Source organism: Lutra lutra, chromosome 3, assembly GCF_902655055.1.
Source record: "Lutra lutra chromosome 3, mLutLut1.2, whole genome shotgun sequence".
Classification (NCBI taxonomy): Eukaryota; Metazoa; Chordata; class Mammalia; order Carnivora; family Mustelidae; genus Lutra; species Lutra lutra.
Window position 1 is genome coordinate 122,831,203 of NC_062280.1, and position 25,351 is coordinate 122,856,553.

The 25,351-nt window shown below is 37.9% G+C and overlaps 1 protein-coding gene across 1 annotated transcript in view; it reads left to right on the top strand.

Annotated features, from left to right (window-relative positions):
- The window catches only part of LOC125096200 (phospholipid-transporting ATPase IB-like), a 659,532-nt gene that overhangs the window by 158,870 nt on the left and 475,311 nt on the right, over positions 1-25,351 (top strand). The window contains exons 10-16 of the mRNA XM_047722948.1: positions 50-161; positions 6,187-6,352; positions 11,041-11,168; positions 12,011-12,088; positions 14,560-14,648; positions 18,692-18,736; positions 20,648-20,723. Coding sequence (XP_047578904.1) covers positions 50-161; positions 6,187-6,352; positions 11,041-11,168; positions 12,011-12,088; positions 14,560-14,648; positions 18,692-18,736; positions 20,648-20,723 — 694 coding nt within the window. The remainder of the gene's footprint in view (positions 1-49; positions 162-6,186; positions 6,353-11,040; positions 11,169-12,010; positions 12,089-14,559; positions 14,649-18,691; positions 18,737-20,647; positions 20,724-25,351) is intronic.

Consider the following 25,351-nt stretch of genomic DNA (forward strand, 5'->3'; position numbering starts at 1 on the left):
CTCATTTGTCAAACTATCATTAAATATAAATGTTGTTTCTTATTTTTAGCCCTGTTCCCCTTGGGCCTGACCAGATCTTATTAAGAGGTACACAGCTTAGAAATACTCAGTGGGTCTTTGGCATAGTTGTTTATACTGGACACGACACCAAACTCATGCAGGTAAAACATTTCTATGCTGAAAAACAATGCTGATTTCAGTCTTTGCTTTTTCTGTCCATTTTTACGAAGTAGAGAGTGCAAATGCAGATGTTGCATTTAGGGGGCTCAAATATGTCTGTGAACCTAAATTTAGAAAGGAAGTACATTTTATTTCTTGTTCCTTGGGTACTTTTTCTGGGATTTCCATTATTCTATCAGATATTTGTGACTTCTTACTTGAAATACCAATGGTCTTTGTTTTTACCGGATTTAGGGGGACAGTCAATTCTAACTTATTTTATCTTCTGGACTTAAGCAGAGATTCATTCTAACTTCCTTATATCTCTACTTCTCTTCCTCACCCCACAAATTAGGATTTAATAGTAAATTGTCCTTTTAATTGAATCCTTGGCAATTTAAAATCAGTTATTTTTGTACTAATATTTATTCTTCATACACCAAAAAATTAAGTTAAAATGATTTTGCTCTTCCTCCCTGTTAATGATTTTCAAAATATTTGTGAATTTACAGCTGCCCACATTTGTATTATGATGTATTTGGCCAGACAGCTTTTGAAATTCTGTATAAATCAGTGTCCCAATGTGTCATTTCTTCTATTTCTTTGATATCTTTTGGATCTTATTTTGCTAATGGTTGCTGTTCATGAGAATCAGTTTTTCAGCTTGTCTGCTCTTTTGTATCACTTCCAAAGCATGTGTTTGACTGTATTTCTTAGTTCAAAACTATTTAGTGACCACCATGCACCAAGTCTTGAAGTAGGCCGTGTGGACACAATAGTGAAATGCCAAGCTCACCCTCTAGAAGCTGCACAGACTAAGGAGTAAGATGGAATTACCGGGTAGAATGAGAATAGCTGCAGTTTGTGTCATTACAAAGGGCCTTGGGTGTCTACAGAAAGGCCAGGCAACCCAGGATTGGAGCCATTATTTGACTAGATACAAGAAACCCATTTTAGTTGGGGAGAGTTGGGGGGCGGGGCTCTTGTGTTGGTCCACTGTTTGAGGTCAGGTGATGGAGGAGGAGAGTGTTAAATGTTGATTAGAACAGATGAGGTGATAGATCCCATGTCTACCCCAGCTGGGAGATACAATGGAGATGGGATGGCAGGGAGTGGGGGAGACTATGAACTAAGAAGGCTTCAGAGGCTCAACAGGCTGATCAGTGTGTAGGGTACTTGTCTTGGAGTTTCTGGGGTGGAGAGACCAGGGAGTGAGCCAGAGGAGTAGGGAGCTAATGGTAAAGCTGTGGGAGGCCATTTGAGGACTGAGAGATAATACATCTGGTGTTCCGTGCTCTGATTTTTAAAGTCATGATAATGGCAGGGCTGGGGCCAAGATGGATATCATAAGCCAACCACTCACCTTTTTAGAGAGTGAGGGACGTGGCTGAGAGGTTAGTGGGTTTGTTGAGCAAGAGGCAGAAGGCAATGTAGCCAAATGGCATGAGCTTCCCGGGTGAGTGTTTTAACATGGCATTTGAGGCAGAAAGCGTCAGAAGTACTGTTGGCTTCAGATTCCAAGGGTCGTGAGTCTTCACTGGAGGACTCTGCTTGAGGGGCTTCAGGGAAGGATGACCTCAGCTGGGTAAGAAAAGCTCCCAAAGGAGGATGAGGACATGGAGAAGTTTTGGTCCTGGGATGAGAGGGTGTGTTGGAATGGCTGCAGGGAGTGTGTGCATGGGGGTGGGAGACCTCTCTTTGAGAGAACAAATGTTGGTGAATGCTGAGGCCCTCTTGGATGGATCAAGATTATTCAGTGTGTCTGAGATGCATTTCATCTGTCCTTCCTGCTAGGTCCTCACTGGTTCAGAACTGACTAGAAAGTTCAAAGTTTGTTGGTTCTAAGCATCCTGTATGTGGAGACTTTACCTTGATGAATGGTTTAGTGCTCTACCGCCTACTAAGTATCCTCTGACTTCCTAGTCCAGTCCCAGCAGCCACACCCAACACTTGGAGCTCTACTAACCGCAGATCACTTCTGCTTTTATGATGAAGAGACAGAGATGACAAAGACTTCAGGAAGCTCAAATTTAGGTGGGGTGCCAACACCTGTTTTTAGATTGTGCATATTATAAATTTAACCACTCTCCAAGATTCCTGGTATATTCCAGTTGTTTTTTTCAGGGTGACATTGGTAGTACAGCTTTGTAGCTAAGGTGTAAGAGGTAATCAAGTGATACCCCAAAATGATCCCATCATCTTTTCAGTTAGCAAGGTGTGCACAAAGCTGCCTCATGACGTTTGCTCTTGTGAGTGAGATAGGCACTTCTCCTTGTACCTACGTGTGATAGGCCTGTGCAAGGCTTATTATGTGTTGACTATTCTAGTACAGAATGATGGAAAGACCCAGAAACATCTGCACTAGACTTGCTGTGCCTTTAGGACTGAAACAACAAGTAAAAATATTGAGCTTTCAAAAGGAATGTAATATAACACTTACAGCTGGAAGTCATCTTGTTTGTGAAATAACATTTTTTGTCTGGGCTTGTGCTGCTTAACCACAGAGGGGAAGCACAATTGCTTTAGGGTTCTTCTACTTTTTTGTTTGTTCTGTAAACTCATACCTCAGTGTCTTCCCTTCAGAGTTTCCTTGTTTTAAGTTCAGTATAGTTACATGCAGAAATATTTTCAATATTGTTTCTATTGGTTGAAGGGGAAAGAGGTATTGTCACTTTAATTACAGCAAATACTTAGTGCCAACATGCATTATTCTAAGTGATTTGCATGTATTAACTCATTTATTCCTCATAATGGCCCTATGAGGAAGATACTATTATTGTGCCCATTTTCTAGATGAGGACAATGAGACCCAGTGTCTAAGTAGTTACCGAAGTTACACACCCACTCAGAAAGATAGATATTTAGGATTCAAACCTAGGCAGTTTTGCTCCTGAGTCCATGTTCTCACTAGTTACTCTATGGACTACTTTCTTAGGAGGGCAGAAAGTGTTTAAACTCTGGTCAATTATAAATGTTTTCAAACTTTGACATTTTGGTTTTTATTTGTAACTACTATAAGTAAAATTTTTATTAAATATATTTATTAGCACTAGTTTCCTAGTTTTTTTTTTTTTTAATAGCAAAACATTCTAAGAAAACTAAATGACTAATAAAGATGGTTCTGGAATTATATATAGCCACTTAATTCAAGTTTTTATTATTTTTATCACTATTTAAATTTTGTTGAATTAACAAACCATAAACATAACTTTTTTGCTGTACAATTCTATGTGTTTTAACATGTGTATAGATTCACATAATTTCTAACATCTTCACAAAAGATGTTAATTGAAAGATGCTTATTTCTATCAAGAACTCCATTACTCAAAAGCAGCAGTATTTTCTAAGAATTTTATGGAAGAATTTAAAATGCTAGTCAGAATTTAACATTACAAGCTCCTCATTGAAAGTTGAAATGTTCAGGGAATGGGAGTGAGTAGGCAGAGCTTGACTTTCCACAAAGTGTGTGTGATGAGGTTTTGGGTACTTATATTGGATGAAAGATAATTTTTCCTAACCCTGTTGACTGCCATGACTGAACCACTGGAAAAGATCAGAAGCCAGTGAACTATCGGAGTCCTAGAAATGATGCTTATTGTAAATTTTTTTTTTCCTCCCTGTACTCCAGTGAATGTTTGTTAAAAATAATAAGATCAGGAATTTTAAAAAGATTGGGGTAGACAGTCTTGGAACTAGTCTGTTGGCTTCTTCTGTAAGACCTGAGGTGATAGGTTTTCCCCAGCAACCTGAGGGTGGGATTTGATCTATGGTCAGCCTTCACTAATAGATTTCCATTTAGAAATTTAAAGGACTTTTTTTTTTTTTTAATCTGTAAAGGACAAATAATTCAGAGACCTGAAGTGAAAGGGAGAAAAGAGACTATAAAGAAAGACGTTGCTGTAGTTCTTAAGTACTGAAACATTTCAAAACTGCCAATAAACTGAGTTCCCACCTCTCCACCCCTGCAGAAAACCAGGCCATGATCGTAGTATTTGTGTGATGTTGTTGTATGAGCTTCTCTAGGGAATTTAGGGATGAATTGCTCTCTGTTTTCATTTGATTTTATTTTTATGTTGTGGCTTTATTCATATTCTTATTTTTGGAGACCTTTTCATCCTAGCTCCTTTAATGATCAGATGAGATGAGAATAGTGAAGAATGCTGACTGAAGTTTTGCATAAGGCACCATTTTTATGGCCATTTAATGCCTTTCAAGCTTTCATATCACCTGATTTTTGTAAATCGATGTGGCTAGTAGAGGCCAAGCTTGTGACTCATGGAGAGAGACCCGTAGACTAACGCTCCTGTGTCCATCTGTCCCTATCTACTTTCTGGTTTCTGATCTAATCCAGGCTCGGCTCACCTCCAGGAATGGATTATTACCATCTTCTGGGTTACTGTATTAGTTTCCTATTGCTGCCATAATAAATTACACAAATTTAGTAGCTTAAAATAACACAAAGTTGTCATGTTACAGTTCTGTAGGTTAGAAGTCTGATATGGTCCTATCTATGTCATGACGCCTGCAGGGCAGCATTCCTTTCTAGAAACTTCAAGGAGGTTCTAGAGGAGAATCTGTTCCTTGCCTTTTCCAGCTTCTAGCACTGCCCAAATTTCTTGACTTGTGACCCCCTTTTCCATTGTCAAAGCTGGCAATGTTGCATTTCTTGGGCTCTTCTTGTGTGGTCACATTTCCCTCTGACTGTAGCCAGGAAAGGATCTCTTCATTTTCTGTTTTTAAGGGCCTGTGTGGTTAAATTGGACCTACTTGCATAATCCAAGAAAATTTCCTCAAGTCATATCCTTAATTTTTTAAAATTTAATTTTTTTTAATAAGTGAGAGAAAGTTTGGTGGGGTTGGGGTAAGCAGAGGGAGAGGGACAAGCAAACCCCATGCTGAGCGTGGAGCCTGACATAGGGTTTGATCCTGGGATGCTGAGATCATGACCGGAGCCAAAACCAAGAGTCAGACCTTCAACTGACTGAGCCATCCAGGTGCCCCAGTCATATCCTTAATTTAATCACATAGGCAAAACCCCATTTATCACATAAAATAATGTATTTACAGGCAGGGTCCAGGTATCAGAGCATGGATGTCATTGGCGGAGCCATTATTTTTCCAGCCACAATTACAGTCAGAACATTTTTAGTAAATTAGCTTCAGGTGCTTAATTGTCTAGTGCAAATAGTTCTATTGACTTTTCTAGTGCTGAGAGAATATAGTTCCAAAATTTTCACCTATGTGTAGGAGTCCTTGAATATGGCTTTAACGAATCTTTCTGAACTCACTTGCCAATACTGGCTTCTGTTCGAGCTGGGATGGCTTCCCCACCTGCAGTGAGAAGTCAGACCATGCATGTTTATAGATGGCTAGGCTGTTTTCCACTTTTGTTTTACTTTCCTGTCTACATTCTGTTTATGACTCAAGACTGCATTCAGATTTCTCACGGCCACTAGAGCTTTCCTGATCTTCCTGCTTGTTTTTTGTTCAGTTTTCCAAATGAACTCTGCCCATTCATTTATTTTGATACCTATTGATGTCAACACCTATTTTGCATTTTGGATGTGTATGTGTCTGTGTATGTCTTTTTTTCCTCAATTTTCAGGGGAAAATAAATACTTCAAAAATAGTTCTTTGTGTATTAATTATAGAGCTCTATTATTTGAAGATTCAGTCTAGATTTTTATGGTACAGAATCTTTAAGTTTCTCTTAAATTAATGACATCCTGATTTCTTTTAAACTGATTTTAAGTGATTTAGAACTTTTTTCTAAGATTGCAAAAGTAGCTAATTTTATACTAAAATGTAATCATAAGTACAAATTGAATCATGAGGAGTCAAAATGTGTTCTTTACTTGAAACTAGCTCTTGTTTCAGGAGTATGGCACACTTATTACTTTAATTGGTTATTTGGCAAAAATACAGTCTTTATTTGTTGAATTTGGTTAACTTACCTCCTTTTCTCCCCACTCCTTAACCCCAAGCCTGTTCTGTGACTCTTATTCATTTCTCAATGCTGTTGTACAGAATTCCACAAAAGCACCCCTCAAAAGATCGAATGTTGAGAAAGTGACGAATGTGCAGATCCTGGTGTTGTTTGGCATCCTCTTGGTCATGGCCTTGGTGAGCTCGGTGGGGGCCCTGTACTGGAATGGGTCTCAAGGTGGAAAGAACTGGTACATCAAGAAGATGGGTAAGTCTCAGGAGGGAGTGCTTGTTGAAGTAGGATGAAACTACTTTGGAAAACCCTTCCAAGTGTGGTTTATGTGTGGTGTCCATGCCATCCTTCATTCTTTTGGCTACTCTATAAAAGGTCAGCCTTCTTGAAAGATTAGGAGTCATGTGATGAAATGAAGATGGACACAAGTGGGGATTGTTTTATATTCAAATGATTGTATTTGCAACTCTTTTTTGAGTTATTTTCTTAGTAGTTGCTCTAGGAATTATAATACATGTCTTAGAGAATCAGCATTTGGTTCAGATTAATACTGACTTAATTCCAGTAAAATATAGAAATTTTACTCCAGTATACATTCATTTCTTGCCCTGCCTTGTGCTATTATCATATATATTACATCTGTGTTATCAACCTAATAATCTAGTGTTATAATTGTTACTTTATATTATCCAATGTCGATTAAGCAAAAAGAAAATAAATGTACTTATAGAGTTGTTCTACATGAATCTACTTATTCACTATTTCTAGTGCTCTTCATTTCTTCCTGTAGGACTTAGTTACCAGCTTATGTTATTTCTTTGCTTCTTGTAGCTTTATCTTCTCATTCCTTTGTGCTGACATATACATTACATCTGTGTATAAGTCCAGTGATACCCTTTTATAATCATTTTTTCTGTGCTTCTTTAAGTCCAAAAGAAAGGATAAAAAATATGTAATTGTCTTTTGTAAGTACCTGTGTTATTACCTTTACCGATATCCTTTATGTTTAATTCCTGTTTGGTATCATTTCCTTTCATCCTGGAGAATTTCTGTTAGTATTTCTGAATGTAAGGTAGATTGGATAGCAATAAATTCTCTGTTTTTATCTTGAAATGTATTAATTTCTCTATTGTTTCTGAAGCACAGTTTTGAAGATACAGGATTCTTGTAGAATTCTTGGTTGATATTCTTTTCCTTTCAGTACTTTGCCTATGCTATCCTACTCCCCTCTGGCCTCCATTGTACTGATGGGAAGTCAGCTATTAAGCTTACTTTTTCTCTTATGTGTGAATCATTTTCTATTGTTGCTTTCAGAATTGTCCTTGGTTTTCAATAACTTTGAGTTTACTTTGTTTGGGAGTCTGTTGAGCTTTGTGGATGTGTACAGTAATATTTTTCATCAAGTTTGGGAAGTTTTCAGCTATCATTTATTCAAATATTGTTTCTGCCACATCTTCACTCCCTTCTCTTTCTGATAATTCCATTATGTGCATGTTGGTCCACATGATGTGACTTTATGCTCTGTTAATTTTTCCTTGTTCTGCTTTTGAGATTGGGTAATCTCTATTGATCTGTATTGAAGTTAGTCTGTTTCTCTCTTCTCCTAGCTCACATCTACTCTTCAGCTCCACTGGCAATTTTTTTCATTCCAGTTATCATACTTTTCAGTTTAAGGATTTCCATTTGGTTCTGTATTTTATCTCAATGTTCTCTGATCAAACAGTTATTGTCATACTTTCTTTTATTTTTTTTTAAGTTTCTTTTAGTTCTTTAAATATACTTTTAACAGCTTCTTTGAAGTTTTAAGTCCATTACTTGAGTCCCCCTCAAAGGCATTTTCTATCGCTTTTTTCCTATTTCTTTGTATGTTTCATATTTTTTTGTTGGTGAAAATGGGCGCTTTAGGTAATATGCTGTGGCAATTCTGGATTCTGTTTCCTCTTTGTCCTGGGGCTTTTTGCTGTTTTTTTTCTTTTTTTCTGTTTTTGTTTTTGTTTTTTTGTTTTTTTAATCTGTTTAGTGACTTGCCTGGAAAAATTCTGTGAAATCTGTTTTCTCCTGCAGTATACAGCCTCTGCTGTTACTGCTTAGCTTTAGTCCCATGTTTTGAGTTTTTAATGCTTTAAAAATATATAATTTAATGTATATAGTGGTTTTTGTATATTCACAGATTTGTGGACATTTACCCCTTACCTAACTTTAGAACATTTTTCATCACCACAGAAAGAAAGCCAATCTTATTTAGCAATCACTCTTCTCCTTATTTTTATTTTTAAGCCTGGATTCCTAGGGGTCAGCATAGCTTAGACGTTAGCCAGTGATAGGTCAGAGGTTCTTTGACCTCTGGCTTGTGGAATGCCTTCAGGGGAATTTAAAGTCCGCAACATTCAGTCAGGGCCTAGTTGCTCACAAGTACCCTCTCTGGTCCCTCCTGAGCAGATGCAGCCTTGTGCTTGGACATGACCTTCTGGGCCACCAGGATTCAGTGTGATCTTACCAAGGTTTCTTAGGCCATTCCTTTCCATAGGTATCCCTGTTTAATTTCTGACTAGTCTTCTGGTTTTTTTCCCCCTACGAGCATTGTGAGATATTTGTCTTCCTTAATTATTAGCCACTGGGATCTCTATCGTTTTTGACAGTGCCCTCAGCATGGCTTTTTTCATGCTGTGTTCCAAATAATGTCATCTTCCTCAGGCTGTTCCTGTCCTGACAACCTGCCTTACTCTTGAGTACCAGCCTGCCTCACCCTAGGATAGAATTTCTGCAATATGGAGCTGGGGGTGCGGGGGGTGGGGTGCGAGCTGCCAGTCCCAACCACCCACCCAGAACAGAATTTAAGCATCATGGTTCAAGGGGAAAGGAGAGAGAAATAGCCTTTGACTTAAATGCCAAAGGTTTCCACTCAGATTAAATAGATTTTTTTTTAATACATGCTTTTGAATTTTTTGTATGTGCTGTGAACAATTTCTAAGCACTTTAAATGCTTGCTTTTGATAATTCTGTTCAATTTTATTGCTCCCTTTTTTGGAGAGATCTGTCAATCTCCTTACACAGCAATTCCAGAAAATAAAATTTAATGACAAAACACTCCAAAAAATTTCAATTTTAAAACTTTGGAATCTTTGCTTGAAGTTTGCTTGAAGTTTTTGTTATTCTTTTCTTTAAATATATTTTGGTTGAACTGAACAAAACATTTTTTTCCTTTTCTAATTATCTTGTGCAGAAAAAAATCAAACACTTTTAAATGCCAAGGAGAACTATTGTTGCCACTTTACAAATATGACTGGGACTCAAGTTGTAGGTTGGATCAAAACTCTTGGTTTTGGTTCTTAAAATTTGGATTTGGACCATGTTATGTGTCTAGCTTCCAATATAAAGACTGATACTTTGTGTACATATATATTTTCAAAATGTCATGATCTGGGTAAATAAACAGCATTGATACAATCTTGGTGTACAGACTTTGTGGAAGCTGGGATTTAAATCGCCTAATGTCAAACTCCAATACTAGCTGCATGATTTATGGTGGAAGAATAGTCTTTGTGTCCCACCCATAATGCTGTCTGCTTTGTTTTCTTATGGAAAAGTTGGAGTAGCTCTGTTAAAGCCGTCAGACTTCACATTTGCATCGTCACTGTTGGAGCTTTGACTTACTTCAGTTTCTATCAGATTCTGTCCTTGGTCATCTCCACTTGATTGTTTTTGTTTGTCTGAATGAACTTCTATACACAGGTTCTTCCCTGAATGTGCTCTGCTTATTGATAATAGATATGATCATTCAAAGCTGTTTTTGGCCTGGATTCAAACCTGACATCTTAAATTTCTTAATACATAATTCTAATTGACAGATATTTATTCTTAAGCAGATTATACCTCAGGAACATTTGTTAACTATTGGTACTTGGAGATGCTATTTAATAACTACTTCATTCAAAAGAAGGTTGCAACATGTCAGAAAGAAATGAAGCAATTGGCAGGAAAAACAGAAGCCTTGGTAGGTGAGAAGAAAATGAAGGGATGGTAGGAAGGTGAAACTACTGACCAGCTCGTGCCTACTCCCTTTATCCTTTACCAGCCTCTTATCCTGCCATCACAGCTCTCCACTAGAACTCGCAGGCTGAGTCAAACCACAACCATTTGACTAATTTCCTGGGGGAAAAACTCAACTGTGGTTTAAAGTCCTTACAAGTTACTAATCTCCAATCCCAGCCTTTTGTTGTCTTGAAATACCAGTTCCCCTCAAGAGGCATCTTTAATACCAGTCAAACCCTTAGCCTGCTGCAACAACCCTCCCTCACCTCTTGCCATGTTAAGCTCTTACTACTCTTTCCTTCAACCAGGGTGTCATGGTCATCAGAAGAAGAACTTTTGTCTTTTGATACAGACCTTGTACCTCTTTTCTCTCTCTCTTGGTTCCTCTTCCTCTCTGAGCTGACCCTACTTCTGCTTTGGAGTCTGTCCCCTACGGGTCTTGATCCATCATTAGGGGTCCCCTTCTGTTAAGATTTTCTTCTGTTATCTTCAATAAATAGCTCCAGCCTTCCTGCTTCCCTCTCTTTGCCTGCTACTGTTGACACTTTCCTGCATCTTACAAACTCTTTGGCATATCCCTTACAGACGTTTGAGATGCCTATCTTCTTTTCTGTGTCCTTTTTAGTTAGCTGTTTGCTCTCTTTCTGGCAAAACTTGAGTAAAGCCTCTCTTCTTCCGATGGCCTTTGGTGACCATACCTTCCCATTAAAATAAACCTTTCTTCCTGGTTTCGGCAATGTCCTATGAACTCCTTCTCAGTAGATGTATGCTGCTGCATGCTCAGGAAGGGACATGCTCGCTCCTGCTCACCTCTGGCAAACACCTTTTAGAAAAAGTCCACAATAATAGAGTAAAAGGAAACTGACTGAGAGAAACTAAAGTGATAAAGGTACTCTGGTTTTTGTCCACAGACACAACCTCGGATAATTTTGGATATAACTTGTTGACATTCATCATCTTGTACAACAATCTTATTCCCATCAGTCTGTTGGTGACCCTCGAGGTTGTGAAATACACTCAAGCCCTTTTTATAAACTGGGTGAGTATCACAGCCGAGCCCAAAACTGTGCTGCTGGAGCAATGTCAGCCACTATTTTCTCTCAGAGCATCAGTCCTTCACCTGAGCCTCTAGGAAAGGACAAAAATAGTTCATTTAGGATTGGGTCTGGGACTTAAACTGGCCAGAGAACTGGCAAGGCTGTCCCTGAGCTGGTGATGGCAAAGAATGGTTACCTGACACCTCAGCTTCCTGTCTATGAAACAGGAGGACATTGGTGCCTATTTATTCAAGGGGTTCTTGTGAGGATTAGGTGAGATCATTGAGGCAGAGTGCTTAGCAGGTGCATGCCTTCTGGTGAGTGGGCACGAAATGGCTGCAAATGCCACTCCTGCTTTTACAGTCTCATTAGTGCTGCATGAAAGGTCTCACAGGTGTGTCTAGTTCAGTGTGCATTACATGTCAAGGATCATGGGGGCCCTAAACTTGGATTCTGTTGCAAGAGTGGAGGTGGAATTTTAAAGGAATTGCTATGCCATGAAGCACTGGACTTCAGCAGCCAGTATTTGTAGACAGGGTACTTTCATGTGCATTTTTATTTGATCTTTGCAACAATCCCATGAAGGAGGTATTGGCTGAGCTCAGAAGTCTGGGTTAGTCTAGGTCATGCAATGCTCATCTAGAAACTAAGTCTTTTGTCTATAAATCTCATGTTTTCTTCTTCTAGCACAGTGTTTCTCTATACTAATAGCTACTGTACTTTTACCCCCAAATTAATGTTGAGCGCTAATATTATCTGTTGTAGCTTCTTTTCTGCACTAGTCTAAGTGAAGGAATAATGGTATATATTTTCTGAAGCATCCTCCACCCCTTCTCTCTCTCAGGACACAGACATGTATTATCTAGGAAATGACACTCCTGCAATGGCCAGAACCTCAAACCTTAATGAAGAGCTTGGGCAGGTGAGACCCTCTTTGGAAACTTTGGTAGTGGTGACTCTAGTATCAGGGGAGACAAGTGCTAGAACCACGAGAGATTTTGGAAAAATAGTTCTTTATGAATGTGGTTATGATGTCTGAAGTGCTATACATATAGCATTTAAAAGTATTGTGAAATAGAAATGTTCGTCGGCTTTGACCTGCTTTCTGAGACATCAGTGTATTTTATTATCTCGAAGGTACCTGCAAAAAAAATTACAAAAAATAAAGTGTAACATTACTTTGGACATTAGAATTTTTCATCAGAATAAATGATGGGGAAACCAGTGGTTCGGATATGAAGGTATTGGGTATTCTTACAAAACATGACAGAGCTGATTTGAAGGACATAAATCTATTAAATTTCTCACATGTTTAAGATTTGGTTTCTGGAACATTCCAGGGAATGAGTTTCTTTTTTTGCCATCATCCTTGAAACTCCTGTTACATTTAATGAGTTGTGTTTTGCATTATATCTTCATCTTATATTGAAATTAGAGTAAGGAATACCTTCTTTGAATGCACTGCTATTAAAGATTATAATTTCATTTTATACAACTTATTTAAACCTCCCAACAGCCCTAGGGGGTGGGTGCTATATATGTCAGACTAAATTTGCCTCCTCTTTGAACCCTTTTACAGTTTTTTAGGTAAAGTTAATTTATCTTTCTTCTATGTCTCCATAATAGTCTCTCCAATTATGAATACAGTAAAGTGAGAGACATAATAGTGATGTGGTGTCTGTTTCCATCTTGAGCCTTTCGAGCCCATTTGAGAGGGTGTGGATGTGCCTGGGGTGAGGTCTTTTGTTGTCTTGGTCAGTCTAGCATAGTGCTCAGTATCCCATTGTTCTCAGGACCCATTAAACTGGATCCCAGTATTCAAAGGTTTAAAAGTGCTCAAGTTGTACCCAGAATAATAATTAATCTTAGTTGGGAATATGGGAAAGGTTTGCTTGCTCAAACGTTTTGAGTTGCAACTTAGGGATAAGTTAAAATTCAATAGGAGAGAGAGCAAATCTGGATAATTCCGTATTAGAAGATTTTCATTTTTTAAAACATTTTCATATAATCTTTTTATTTTTTATAAAAGGGGCAGAAGGAAACACATTATTGGAAGGCTGATTCTACTGAATTTTTTTATACCCCTAGACTTACTGCAAAAGATTTTATAAAAATCTTTTATAAAAACTTATTTATAGTTGGAGCATTAATACCCATATCTTACTATTTTTTAAAATTTCTATATAATATTTGACTTCTTTAGGAATGTTGATAATTTTCTTCTACTTGACGGCCCTTTGATATCTTTCAAGATAATTCATAGTGTATTTGCCTACTTTGTATCATTAAGAAAAAGTACAGAATAAATAATTCACAGTATTAATCCCTCTTCCATAAAACAGTAAAGCATGGCTTCCCCTTGCAATCCCCGGAGTAATGTCCAGCATCCAGCAGCAATCATGGCCAGAGAAACTAGAATTTTTACTGGAGACAGTTCTTTGGTTACTCTCCATTCACCAATCTATGATATGATTTTCCAGGATGTTCCACATAAAATGGATGTTCCATATCTTCTGGCCAAACTTTTTTTTTCATAGATGTGGACATTGGGGCCATGAAGGATGAGGCAACTTTTCTAGAGTCCATATGTCTAGTTAGTATCCAGAGCCCGAACTGGGCTACTGTCCTCTTGTGATCTTGAACTCCTTTCCTTCTTGCCCATCACATGATCCACTGGAGAGAATGCAGTTCACACAGCATATATGCATTTGGAGCTCATCTCTTTTTCATTCAGTTAATTATGTCAAAATGGTTGGCTTGTTGACCTCTAGGAATTTTCTCTTTTCACCTTTGTATGTTGAGAGCTTGGTGTATTAAATCTGTAAAACTTTGTATCTCAAAACGTTATGTATAATCTATAGCACTCCTATGCTGCCTTCACTTAATCTTCATTGTTACTGTGATGGAGGAGCCTTCCTAATCCAACTAGGAATGGAGTGGTAAAAAACATTCAAGGGTGGCCAAAGTTTGAGCTTGTTGTCTTGATACATTGAACGCTAGACTGGAGTGCTGTATGAGATCGTGGGAATAGCTTAGAAAGTGATCTGTGTCTTTGAGGTGTCTTGTGGCAGAACACAGTGTTTACGTATATACATCAACATGGCTCCCCGGCTGTTACTCTAGCCTCCTTTGCACATTTCCGCACAATTTGATTCTAGGCTTGGTTAGTGGAAAAGGTTTTCAAGTGGCCAAAGCATTAAAATATGTTAATTTTTATAATAATTTATAATTGTAACCTATATAATTATAAAATATATTTTACTGTAAGGAAATTTGCCTTTTAAAATTAATAGAGATTTTGAATATATTTCTATATTTATAGAAGGAAAGACATTCTCTATCTCTGCATCTAACTACAGTGTTGATGTATGTTTCTTCCATCCTTTGATTTAGGTGAAATACCTATTTTCTGATAAAACTGGAACTCTCACATGCAATATCATGAACTTCAAGAAGTGTAGCATTGCTGGAGTAACCTATGGGTAAGTGTGTTTATCACTTACTAAACATTTGATTCGTATTCTTACAACAAAGAAGTTTAGTTTTAGCTGCTTAGCCAAATGCCTTCTTGACATTTTCGAAGGATATTTATAAGGGATTTAGATATGTAATTGCTACTGAATGTATTTAAAATTTAATGGGTCCCAACTTTGAACAGTTAACCAGTTTATTCTGCAAATATTTACCTAGTGAGAAATCCCTGGATTTAATGCTATACATTCAATTTTAAAACTTTAATTCTATAAATGTAAATTCTAGAATTTATAGTTATAATCTAATAATTATAAATGTCTTACTCATATTTTGACTTGAATGCCTGTCTTTTTTTTTATCAATCTTTAGTTGATATGTAACATTATTAGTTTCAGATGTACAACATAATGATTCAGTGTTGGTATATACTGCAAAATGTTCACCACTAGAGGTCTACTTATGACTGTCATCACATATGGTTAAGCAATTTATTTTTTCTTGTGATGCAAATTTTAAGGTCTATTCTTTTAGCAACTTTCAAATATGCAGTATAATATTTATTATAAACTATGGTCTCAATGTTGTATGTCAATTCGCATGACTTACTTATTTTAAGGGAACTTTGTACCTTTTGCCCCTTTCACCCATTTAGTCCCTCCCTACCCCCTGCCTCTGGCAACCACTAACTTTGTATCTATGCTCTGTATCTATGAGCTGCTGTTGCCTTTTTTTTTTTTTTTTTGAGTGCACATTTAAGTAAGATTATATGGTATTTGTCTTTTTGTGTCTGACCTATTTCACTTAGCATAATACCCACAAGGTCTATCCATGTTGTCACAAATGGCAAGATTTCCTTTTTATGGCTGGGTGATATTCTATTGTGTATATGTACCACGTTTTCTTTATCCATTCATCTACTGAAAGACTGAGGTTTTTTCTATATCTTGACTATTGTCAGTAATGCTGCAGTGAACATGGGGTGCATATATCATTTTGAGTTAATATTTTCATTTTCTTTGGATAAATACCCAGAATTGGAATAGCTGGGTCATATGGTAGCTCTATTTTTAATTTTTTGAGGACCTCCATACAGTTTTCCATAGCAGCTGTACAAATTTACATTCCCACCAACAGCATACAAGAGTTCTACATCTTTGACAACATTTGTTATTTCTTCTAACCATTTTAACAGGTAGGAGGTGATATTTCGTTAGGGTTTTGATTTTCATTTCCCTGATGATTAGTGATGTTGAACACATCTCTATGTATCTGTTTGTCATCTATATGTCTTCTTTGGGAAAATGTTTACTCAGATCTGCCCACTTTTAATCAGATTGGCTTTCCCCCCCCCCTATTTATATGTATCTATATATAGGATATTAAATTAACCCCTTACCAGGTATAAGATCCATAATTATTTTCTCCCATAGGTAAGTGGCCTTTTCATTTTGTTGATTTCCTTTGCTATACAGAAACTTTTTAGTTTGACGTAGTCCCACACTTGTTTACTTTTGCTTTTGCTGCCTTTGCTTTTGGTGTCAGATCAAAAAAATCATTATCAAGACCAGTGTCAAGGAGCTTACTACCTATATTTTCTTCTAGGGTTTTTATGGTTTCAGGTCTAACATTCAAGTCTTTAGTCCATTTTGAGTTAATTTTTATATATAGTATAAGATAGTGGTGCAGTTTGATTATTTTGCATGTAGCTGGCAAGTTTTCTCATTTATTGAAGAGATTGTCTCTTCCCCATTAAATATTCTTGGCACTTTAATCAGAAATTAACTGACCCTTAGTGTGTGGATTTTATTTTTTATGCCAATATGGTACTACTTTGATTAGTATAGTCTGAAATCAGACTGTGTGATGCCCCTCGCTTTGTTTTTGTTTCTCAAGATTCCTTTGGCAATTTGGGTCTTTGTAGTTCCATATAAATTAGAATTGTTTCTTCTATTTCTGTGAAAAATGCTTTTGGAATTTTGGCAGGGATTGGATTGACTGTAGATTGCTTTGGGTAGTATAGACATTTTGACAATGCAAATTCTAGTCTACAAGCATGAGTATCTTTCCATTTATTTTACCTTCAGTTTCTTTCATGTCTCACAGTTTTCAGTATACAGTTTTTTCATCTCCTTGCTTAAATTGATTCCAAGGTATTTTTTTGGATGCAACTATAAATGGGATTTTTAAAATTTCTTTTATGATAATTCATTATTAATGTATAGAAATACAACAGACCTTTCTGAATTGATTTTTATCCTACAGCTGTACTAAATTCATTTATTCTAAGAGTTATTTGTTTATTCTTTAGGGTTTTCTATATATAGTTTCATGTTATCTCTAAATAGTGACAGTTTTACTTATACCTGGTTTGGGAGGCTTTCATTTTTCTTGCCTGGTTGCTGTGGCTAGGACATCCAGTGCTATGTTGAAAAAAAGTGGCAAAAGTGGGTACCTTTTTCTTCCTATCTTAGAGGAAAAGCTTTTAGCTTTTCACTAATGACTATGATGTTAGCTGTGGGCTTGTCATATATGGTCTTTATTACATTGATATATATTCCCTCTATACCCACTTTGTTGAGAGTTTTTATCATAAATGGATGTTGAATTTTTGTCTAATGCTCTTTTTGCAGCTAGTGTAATGATCATGTGATTTTTATCCTCCATTGTGTTAATGTGGTGTGTCATATTGATTGAGTGCAGATGTTGGACCATCCCTTATCCCTCGAATAAATCTCAGTGGAGCATGGTGTATGATTTTTTAAATGTATTGCTGAATTCACTTTGCTATTACTTTGCTGAGGATTTTTGTACTTGTGTTCATCAGGGGTATTGGCCTCTAAATTTCTTTTCTTGTGGTGCCCTTGTCTGATTTTTGTATCAGGGTAATGCTGACCTTGTAATATGAGTTTGGGTTTCTCTCCTGTTGTTGGGAAGACTTTGATAAGGATTGGTATTTTCATTGAATGTTTGGGAGAATTCACCAATGAAGCTCTCTGAACCTGACTTTTGATTGTTGGGAGGTTATTTATTACCGACTTAATCTCCTTACTAGTAATCAGTCTAAGATTTTCTGTTTTATCATGATTCGGTCTTCATCTGTTGTATATTTCTAGGAATTTATCCATTTCTTTTTTTTTTTTTAAGATTTTTATTTATTTATTTGACAGCGAGAGAGATCACAAGTAGGCAAGGAGGCAGCAGAGAGAGGAGGGGGAAGCAGAGCTGAGCAGAGAGCCCAATGTGGGGCTTGATCCCAGGACTGTGAGCCAAAGACAGAGGCTTAAGTCATTGAGCTACCCAGGCACCCCGGAATTTACCCATTTCTTATAGGTTGTCCAATTTGTTGGTATATAATTGTTCATAGTAGTGTCTTATGATCTGTTATATTTCTGTGTTATGAGTTATAATTTCTCTTCTTTTATTTCTGATTTTGAGTCCTCTTTTTTTTTTTTTTTCTTGATGACTCTAGCTAAAGGTTTGTCAATTTTGTTTATCTTTTCCAAGTACCGGCTGTTAGTTTCACTGATGTTTTCTATTGTCTTTTTTCCCCTCTATTTCATTTATTTCTGCACTAACCTTTGCTACTTTCTAACTTATACTAACTTTGGGTTTCATTTCTTCTTTTCTAGTTTTTTTGAGGTGTAAAATTAGGTTGAGATTTTTCTTGATTTTTGATATAGGCCTTTGTCACTATGAACTTCCTTCTCAGAACTGATTTTGCTACATCCCATATGTTTTACCATATGGTATTTCGATTTTCCCTTTGTCTCAACATATTTTCTGATTTCTCTTTTGATTTCTCTTTGACCCATTGGTTGCTCAGTAGCATATTGTTTAGTCCCCACGTATTTGTGAATTTTCAGTTTCATTCTGATAATTGCTTTCTGGTCATGCCATTATAGTTCGAAATGATGCTTGGTAGGACTTAGGTTTTCTTAAATTTATGAAGACTATTTCGTGGTCTCTCTATGATCTATCTTGGAGAATGTTTCATGTGAGTGCCTCTTTTGATTACAGTTTTGTGACACCTCTGTTTCCCTCTTTCTGGCAGTCATTTTCCAGAATTGACAAGAGAACCATCGTCAGATGATTTTTGGTAAGTGGATACTAGCACTTTTGATGCTTTAGCGGGAAGGAACTATTCTGTATTACATTTTTATCTGAATATTTTGTAAATAAAATTTCATATTTGTTATCCCAAGAGAAAACCAAATTAAAATTTTAAACATGAATATGGTCTTAAACGTGTAGTAGAACTACAAGAATTTAACAAAAAATAGCAAGTCCTTAGTTTAGTACTTCCCACTCACTTCCCACTTCTTAGCATAATGTCTTCAAAGTTGTAACATACATATTGTAGCATATATCAGTATTTTATTCTCATTAAAGGCTGAATAACATTTCATTGTGCATACCACACTTTGCATATCCATTCATCTGGTGATGGGCATTTGGACTTTTTTTTTTTTTTTTTTTTTACCTTTTCTAGTGTGATTAATGCTGTTATGAACATTGGTATATAAGGATCTAGTTCTCCGCTTTCAGTTCTTATGGGTATACACCTAGAAGTGGGATTGGTGGGTTGTATGGTAATTCTATGTTTAAATTTTGAGGAACCACCAAACTGTTTTCCATAGCAGTTGTACCATTTACATTTCTGTCAGTAGCACACAGTTTTCCCATATCCTCATGACACTCGTTAATTTCTGTTTCTTTACTATATATAAAAGCCATCCCAGTGGGTGTGAAGTGGTATCTCATTTTGGTTTTGATTTGCATTTCTCTTAGGATTAGTGGTGATTTGTGCTCATATTTTTAGATTTATATACTAACAAAGCTGATTGATAGGGCTGTGTGTGTAGGGGAGATGGTGTAGTTGATGATGGACTGGCTTCCCTATGCAATCATTAGTCAGGACCGACTGTTTTATTAGAGGGTCCCTGGATGTCATCATCTGTCTTTCTTGTGAACTGCTCAGTTTTCTTCTCATGAGAAGAACTCTCCAGGCTGTAAATTTGGCTGCATATGTTATGGGAGCTGAGTGGAGGCAGAGGGCCAGTGATCATACTTATCTGAGTGTAAAGGATTTCACTTAAAACTCCTATCTTGGGAGAATTCCCTACCCTATACCTACTTGTATGTCCAGCGTGACTGGGTCCACGGTTACTCTGGTTTAACGTCTCTAAATGATAAACCTTCCATGGCTTGCTGGGTGCAAAATGTTCAGTTACCTGGCTGCAAGGGATGAAGGAGGGTTCCTTCAGGCTGACTCTTCCTCCATTGGACCTGGAGCCCCTCCTGCTTCCCACGTTCTCTTAATTGGACAGCTGCCATTTCCTCAACATTCCCAAGGTTCTGCTGGGGGCATCAGCTTGAGTTCTAGGTGCTTCCTCTTATAAGCTACTGGTTTTTGCTGTACTAAAACTCTGATATCCAGAGTTCAGACTGACATCACCTTGACTATGGCCACTTCTTCCACTGTCTTTGTCCTGAAGAAGGAGATTCAGGAGGAAGTGGGGATACAGGAATATACTTAACCATTCGCATTTTCTTCAGTGTGCTAGCACAGAGCCATCATAGCAAGCTTCCTTCCTCACAATTATTTGCCTCCTTCTCTCTCCTGCATATGAGCTCTGGCCGTAAATGATTGCACAGATGCAATGCAGTCATTCCTCTTATTTTACTTGCTTTGAGCAGATACTCCAAAGTTTTTCCTGGTAGAAGTTGAACAGACCAGCCAAAGTGACAAAGTGTTGACCCCTGCCTGTTTCTTCTTTGTAACTATGTTGTTGTTTAACACAACTTATAAAATATTTTGCTTATAGTAGGGCTAATTTTTTCTGTCTCAAGGCTTGAAATAATATATAGTATTCCAAATCTTTAGAAGTTGAATATAAATCTATAGGTTTTTAGGTGTAGATCTTCTTGAAGACAGATTCTTACTAGATTTGGGCTAATTTTAAAGGAACTTCTGAACTGATTAAGTATTTTCTGGTGTCTCTCACAGCCGGATACCTCCTCCCCCTAGTGACTCATGCGACTTTGATGACCCCAGGCTCTTGAAGAACATTGAAGATCATCACGTAAGGCCACCGTTTTGCTTCTTGGACATTACATAGCTTATGGTGCCCTTCTATTTATGTGTATGTATAGTGTCTTGAAATTTGCCATTTTGGACCTTGGGGAAGAGATGCAGTTTTACTTTTCTGGTGTTAGTATTCAAAGAAGTGATCTTTTTTTTTTTTTTTAAAGATTTTATTTATTTATTTGACAGAGAGAAATCACAAGTAGGCAGAGAGGCAGGCAGAGAGAGAGGAGGAAGCAGGCTCCCTGCTGAGCAGAAAGCCCGATGTGGGGCTTGAACCCAGGACCTGGGATCATGACCTGAGCCGAAGGCAGCGGCTTAACCCACTGAGCCACCCAGGCGCCCCCAAAGAAGTGATCTTAAATAAATGCTATGAGGTTATCACTCTGCATAAGTTAATGAAGCCTGGATTAAATAATGTGGTGAAGATAGAAAGTCGCACAGCAAGATTACGATGAGTCGGTCATGCATTTTGAAAAGCAATCTCAGTATGCTTGGACCAGGATAATTTAGGGAAGAAAAGTAAGGCAAAACAACATGTAGCATCCTACTGTGTGCCAAACATTTGCTGTGTATTTCCCCTAGCATTTGAGTCACCCCAGAGAAGTGATAGGAAGCTGCATGGCAATATTGAGTTGGCCAAGAGTTACCAGCAAACAAATCTAGTAATGAGATTCAGAACCTTAGTCTGTTGGATTCTTAACTATGACATCACATTATCTCGACTATTCCAACAAACCAGGACTAACTATAGGATCGCCTAAATTTGTTTCAAAAGCTACTTTGAAAATCCCAACTTAGAAAAGTAATGATCAAAACATTTTGTAACCAGTTTAATCAGTAGAGATTAGATCTGATATTTTTTTTTTCTGAAAAAAGTTTTAAAGTGAAGTACACATGAGCAAAATTAAAACTTCATCATTTCAAAGTTTTGTTAAGGTACAAATATATTTAATATTCCTCTTAATTCTCAGTGAGGAAATTTCCTTTTCTCCACTGCACTTGCCCATTTGTTGATGCTAGAACCTTCCCAGCCATGGTTCTCAAATGTGAGTGTGTAAGGCACCCACGTCCACATGCTGGGGGGCAGACGTTCTGCTTCAGCCTCCCGTGATGCTCCTGCAGTGGTCCCAGACCACACAGTGGGTGCTGCTGAAGTCCATGCTCTGTGTCACACTCACAGGCATGGATGTGGTCTCTTTCTTCGAATTTTAATGTTAGAGGTAGGTCCAGCTACTAGACCAGAGGTTCTCTAAGCGGAAGAGTGGCATCTCAGAGGAAACCTCTGTGGAGGTTGGTAGATTTAATTAAGGATTTCAGAGGACACATGGGCCCTGTGAGGACTTGCTTTCTGAAAAAGGATTCAGGTACTCTCAAATAGTACTCAGAGAGTGCTTAAGTAGCCTAAATGTATCCATTCAGTTTTGCGGGGAGTGAATGGGAAAGGAGGTAGAAGGCTGTCCTAGAGGCCTAGGAAATTGCTTTAGTCTCCTTCATGAAGTTGTTTTCCTGGCCCAGATCAGTAGGTGAGAAAGGAGCAGAGGAAGTGAGGTGAGCCTAGTGCATGGAGTACCTCGGCAATCCAGGGTAGGCTCAGGACACAGCAGCACATGAGTGTTTAAATAAGAGAGTCATTTGTCTATTCATTCATCTTGGTAGTTTATATCAGTCACCTTGGTAGGAACTAGGGGAAAAGAGATGAATAAAAAACACTCAAAGGTTTTAATTGGGGAAACAGATATAAAATCACTAGGAGCCATTGTATATCTTTGATCCTTGGGATAGGTGTGGTACCGCTCCCTGAGAAAATGACTGTTTTCTGTAAAGGAGTCTGATCTCTTTGGTGGGTGTTAGGGCTAATGTAATTGTTGCAATGTGGGCACTGTGGGCACCCATACTAAATGGTATTTGCCTTCACCTAAAATATGGGGTAGTACAGAAAACTAGTGGACAGAGGACAAATCTCATTTGGAGAAGAGATCATTGGGAGACATACTCTATTTGCTGCTGGGATCCCATTTTTGGAATATTGAAATACTGAGTTCAATTGATTTTATATATACATACAAGATGTGTGTGCTGGGTTTTTGACTGCTGACCACATGCTCTTCTGGAGCCTGTCCTCTCTTGATCTTTGAGTGGAGATATGAGCTTAGAATTCCTCTAATTCCTCTAATAGGATTCCTCTAATGAACATTTCTTGCCCCATGGCCAATGGCAGGCATTTTTGGAAGGAACCCTGCTCTTACAGAAGTTAGTGAGCTCCTTTTTTCCTCCTTTTCCTCCTCACTTTCTACCCTCCTGAGCCAAATTTCCTTTTATTGCAGGGGGAAGGCCATTGAGAGTAGGGGCAGATGCAGCCCTTATGAAAAGGAAGCCCTGACTTAGGTTATCATAAGCATCAATGAAAACATAAAGACTTTAAAGGCTATTTTAATAATCTGGACACTCATAGGTCATTAAATGCATAATGGGGCCATGGATTAGAGAATTTATTTTCTAATTTTTTAGTAAAAGCCTACTTGCCTAAGTTTAATATTTTTTAAAGCTACGTTAAAAGCCTTCTGAAGTGTTCTTCATCTTGGCTACTGCGTGAATTATCCCATTGACATTTAACTTCTAGCTCGATTATAAACAACGAAGACCACAGGTTCTAATATTTTTCTTTCAGAAAATGTGAGATTGGGTTAAATGTACCTAATGCACCTTAAATACAGAGCTTGTTAGGTAACTTGGTTATTTTACCAAAATATGGTTGAGGAAAGGGAAGAAGCATTTCAGGATTTTAGCCTATGGATATCCCACATTCTTATCTAAATTGTCTTGGGACCATTGACTAAAATTAAAGCATTTGGACCAAGAAAACCTTTACTTTCCTCCCAAGAGAGTACTTCCATCTGCTACAGAATTTTTGTTTTTCCTGGGTCATCATTTTGATTTTCTGGGTCCCCTACGACTATGTTCCTAGCTTTGTGTCACAGATAGCCAAGACAGAATTTGCTTATTAAAGAATCAACCTATGGAAAATTCAATTTTAAACACAGAGCAGTTGTTTAAAATAGATTACAATTGCCTTCTTAGCGCAGTAGGCAGCGTGTCAGTCTCATAAAATAGATTACAAACATCTTATCCATAAGCTGAAAATGGAGTTTGTCTCCTTTCTCTAGTTTATTACAGAATGTCAGGTTAACTAGAGAATAAAGTTAGAACGGTTTTGTCTTAGGGATTTTTTTTTTTTAATCTCTAGGAATGTTGTCTGGCCTACCACTCAAAGTGGAAACTTAATTTGCGAGTGTGTGCAACTCTCTTTATAGCTCTCAGAAATAATTTCTCTTTGGTCTGAAATCAAAGACCCGCTTTCATGTTTCACTGTGGGATGAGGTGAGGTGTAGGACTTCATAGTTCACAGATGCAGGAGAAAGCAATCTCTTTTTTTTCTTCCCATATACTACATTTTTATATATGTGTTTCTATTTCATCGAATTGTCTGTAGAACTGGTTGTTGTCGATCACCGTTTCCCATCAGAGAGAGAGAATAATAATCCCAGGTCAATGAATTACCAACGTAAGTCCCATTATGGAAGTCAGAGTTGTATTTGGGAGCCTTTCAATATTTCCTTCAACTCCTACCGCTGAGACCTGTACTGCCAAAGACCAGGCCCAAGACTTAATTGTAAAACTGGCCAAACTTCTTAGAAGGGCTGTATTGGCAGCCTCACAAAATCATCTGCACCAAAGTCTAGTAGGAAGGAGACCCTGGGACTAGGGTTGGGGTCTCCTGGGTAGATGTACCTGGAAACTGAGACTCCCAGATTCCTCTGGAACTTGTGGGCCTGCAGAAGATGGTGGCTTGTGTCCATGACCAGGTCTCAGCTAAAGCAGATGTCTTGCCAGAAACTGCTTACCCTCCTCAGGGTCTGTCCCCATCTCCCACCTTAGCCACTAGATCAAGCCTGGGGGCACATTTCAGCATGGCAGACAGGGGCGAGGATGGCCCTGCCAGTTTGGAAGAGGGATTATTCACTGAAAGGGCTGCAGGGCCTGGTGATCCACATCAGCGAGGACTGGGAGGGAGTGCCTGAGAATGGGACGTGACAGAAAGCGGCACAAGGGAGAGGATGTTGGAATGTGGGACTCTTCTGTTGTTGGCAACCAACAGAAGGTCCTGTTTTGGAGAGCCGGTTTTCTAAGCTGCTGTGATGACTCTCAGAAACTTGGAAGGAGTGGTGGCCTCTACATAAAAAGAAATTTATTTTCACTGCAGAAAACAGAGTATAAAGAGAAATATTTTCTTAATCCCCTAAATCCCTTTTTGTCCTTTGCTGCAAATTACTGTTAACATTTCAACCTCTTCCTTTCCATACATGGGGACACCGCAGATATTGAGATCATACTGCATGTAATTTTTTTTTATTCTGCCTTCTCAAGAAATTAACATTATGTTCTAAGTATATCCCCCAAGCACTAATAACTAATTTTCCTAGAGACAGTCACTTTCAGCAAAAGATTCCACTACCTGACATCACCGTGGTTGATTTCCAGCCTGTTGGACGAGGTGTGGTTAGATGGCTTGGGAACTTGGTTCCAGCCATGGTGCTGGTCAGGGGTGTGGAGCCTGACACAGTT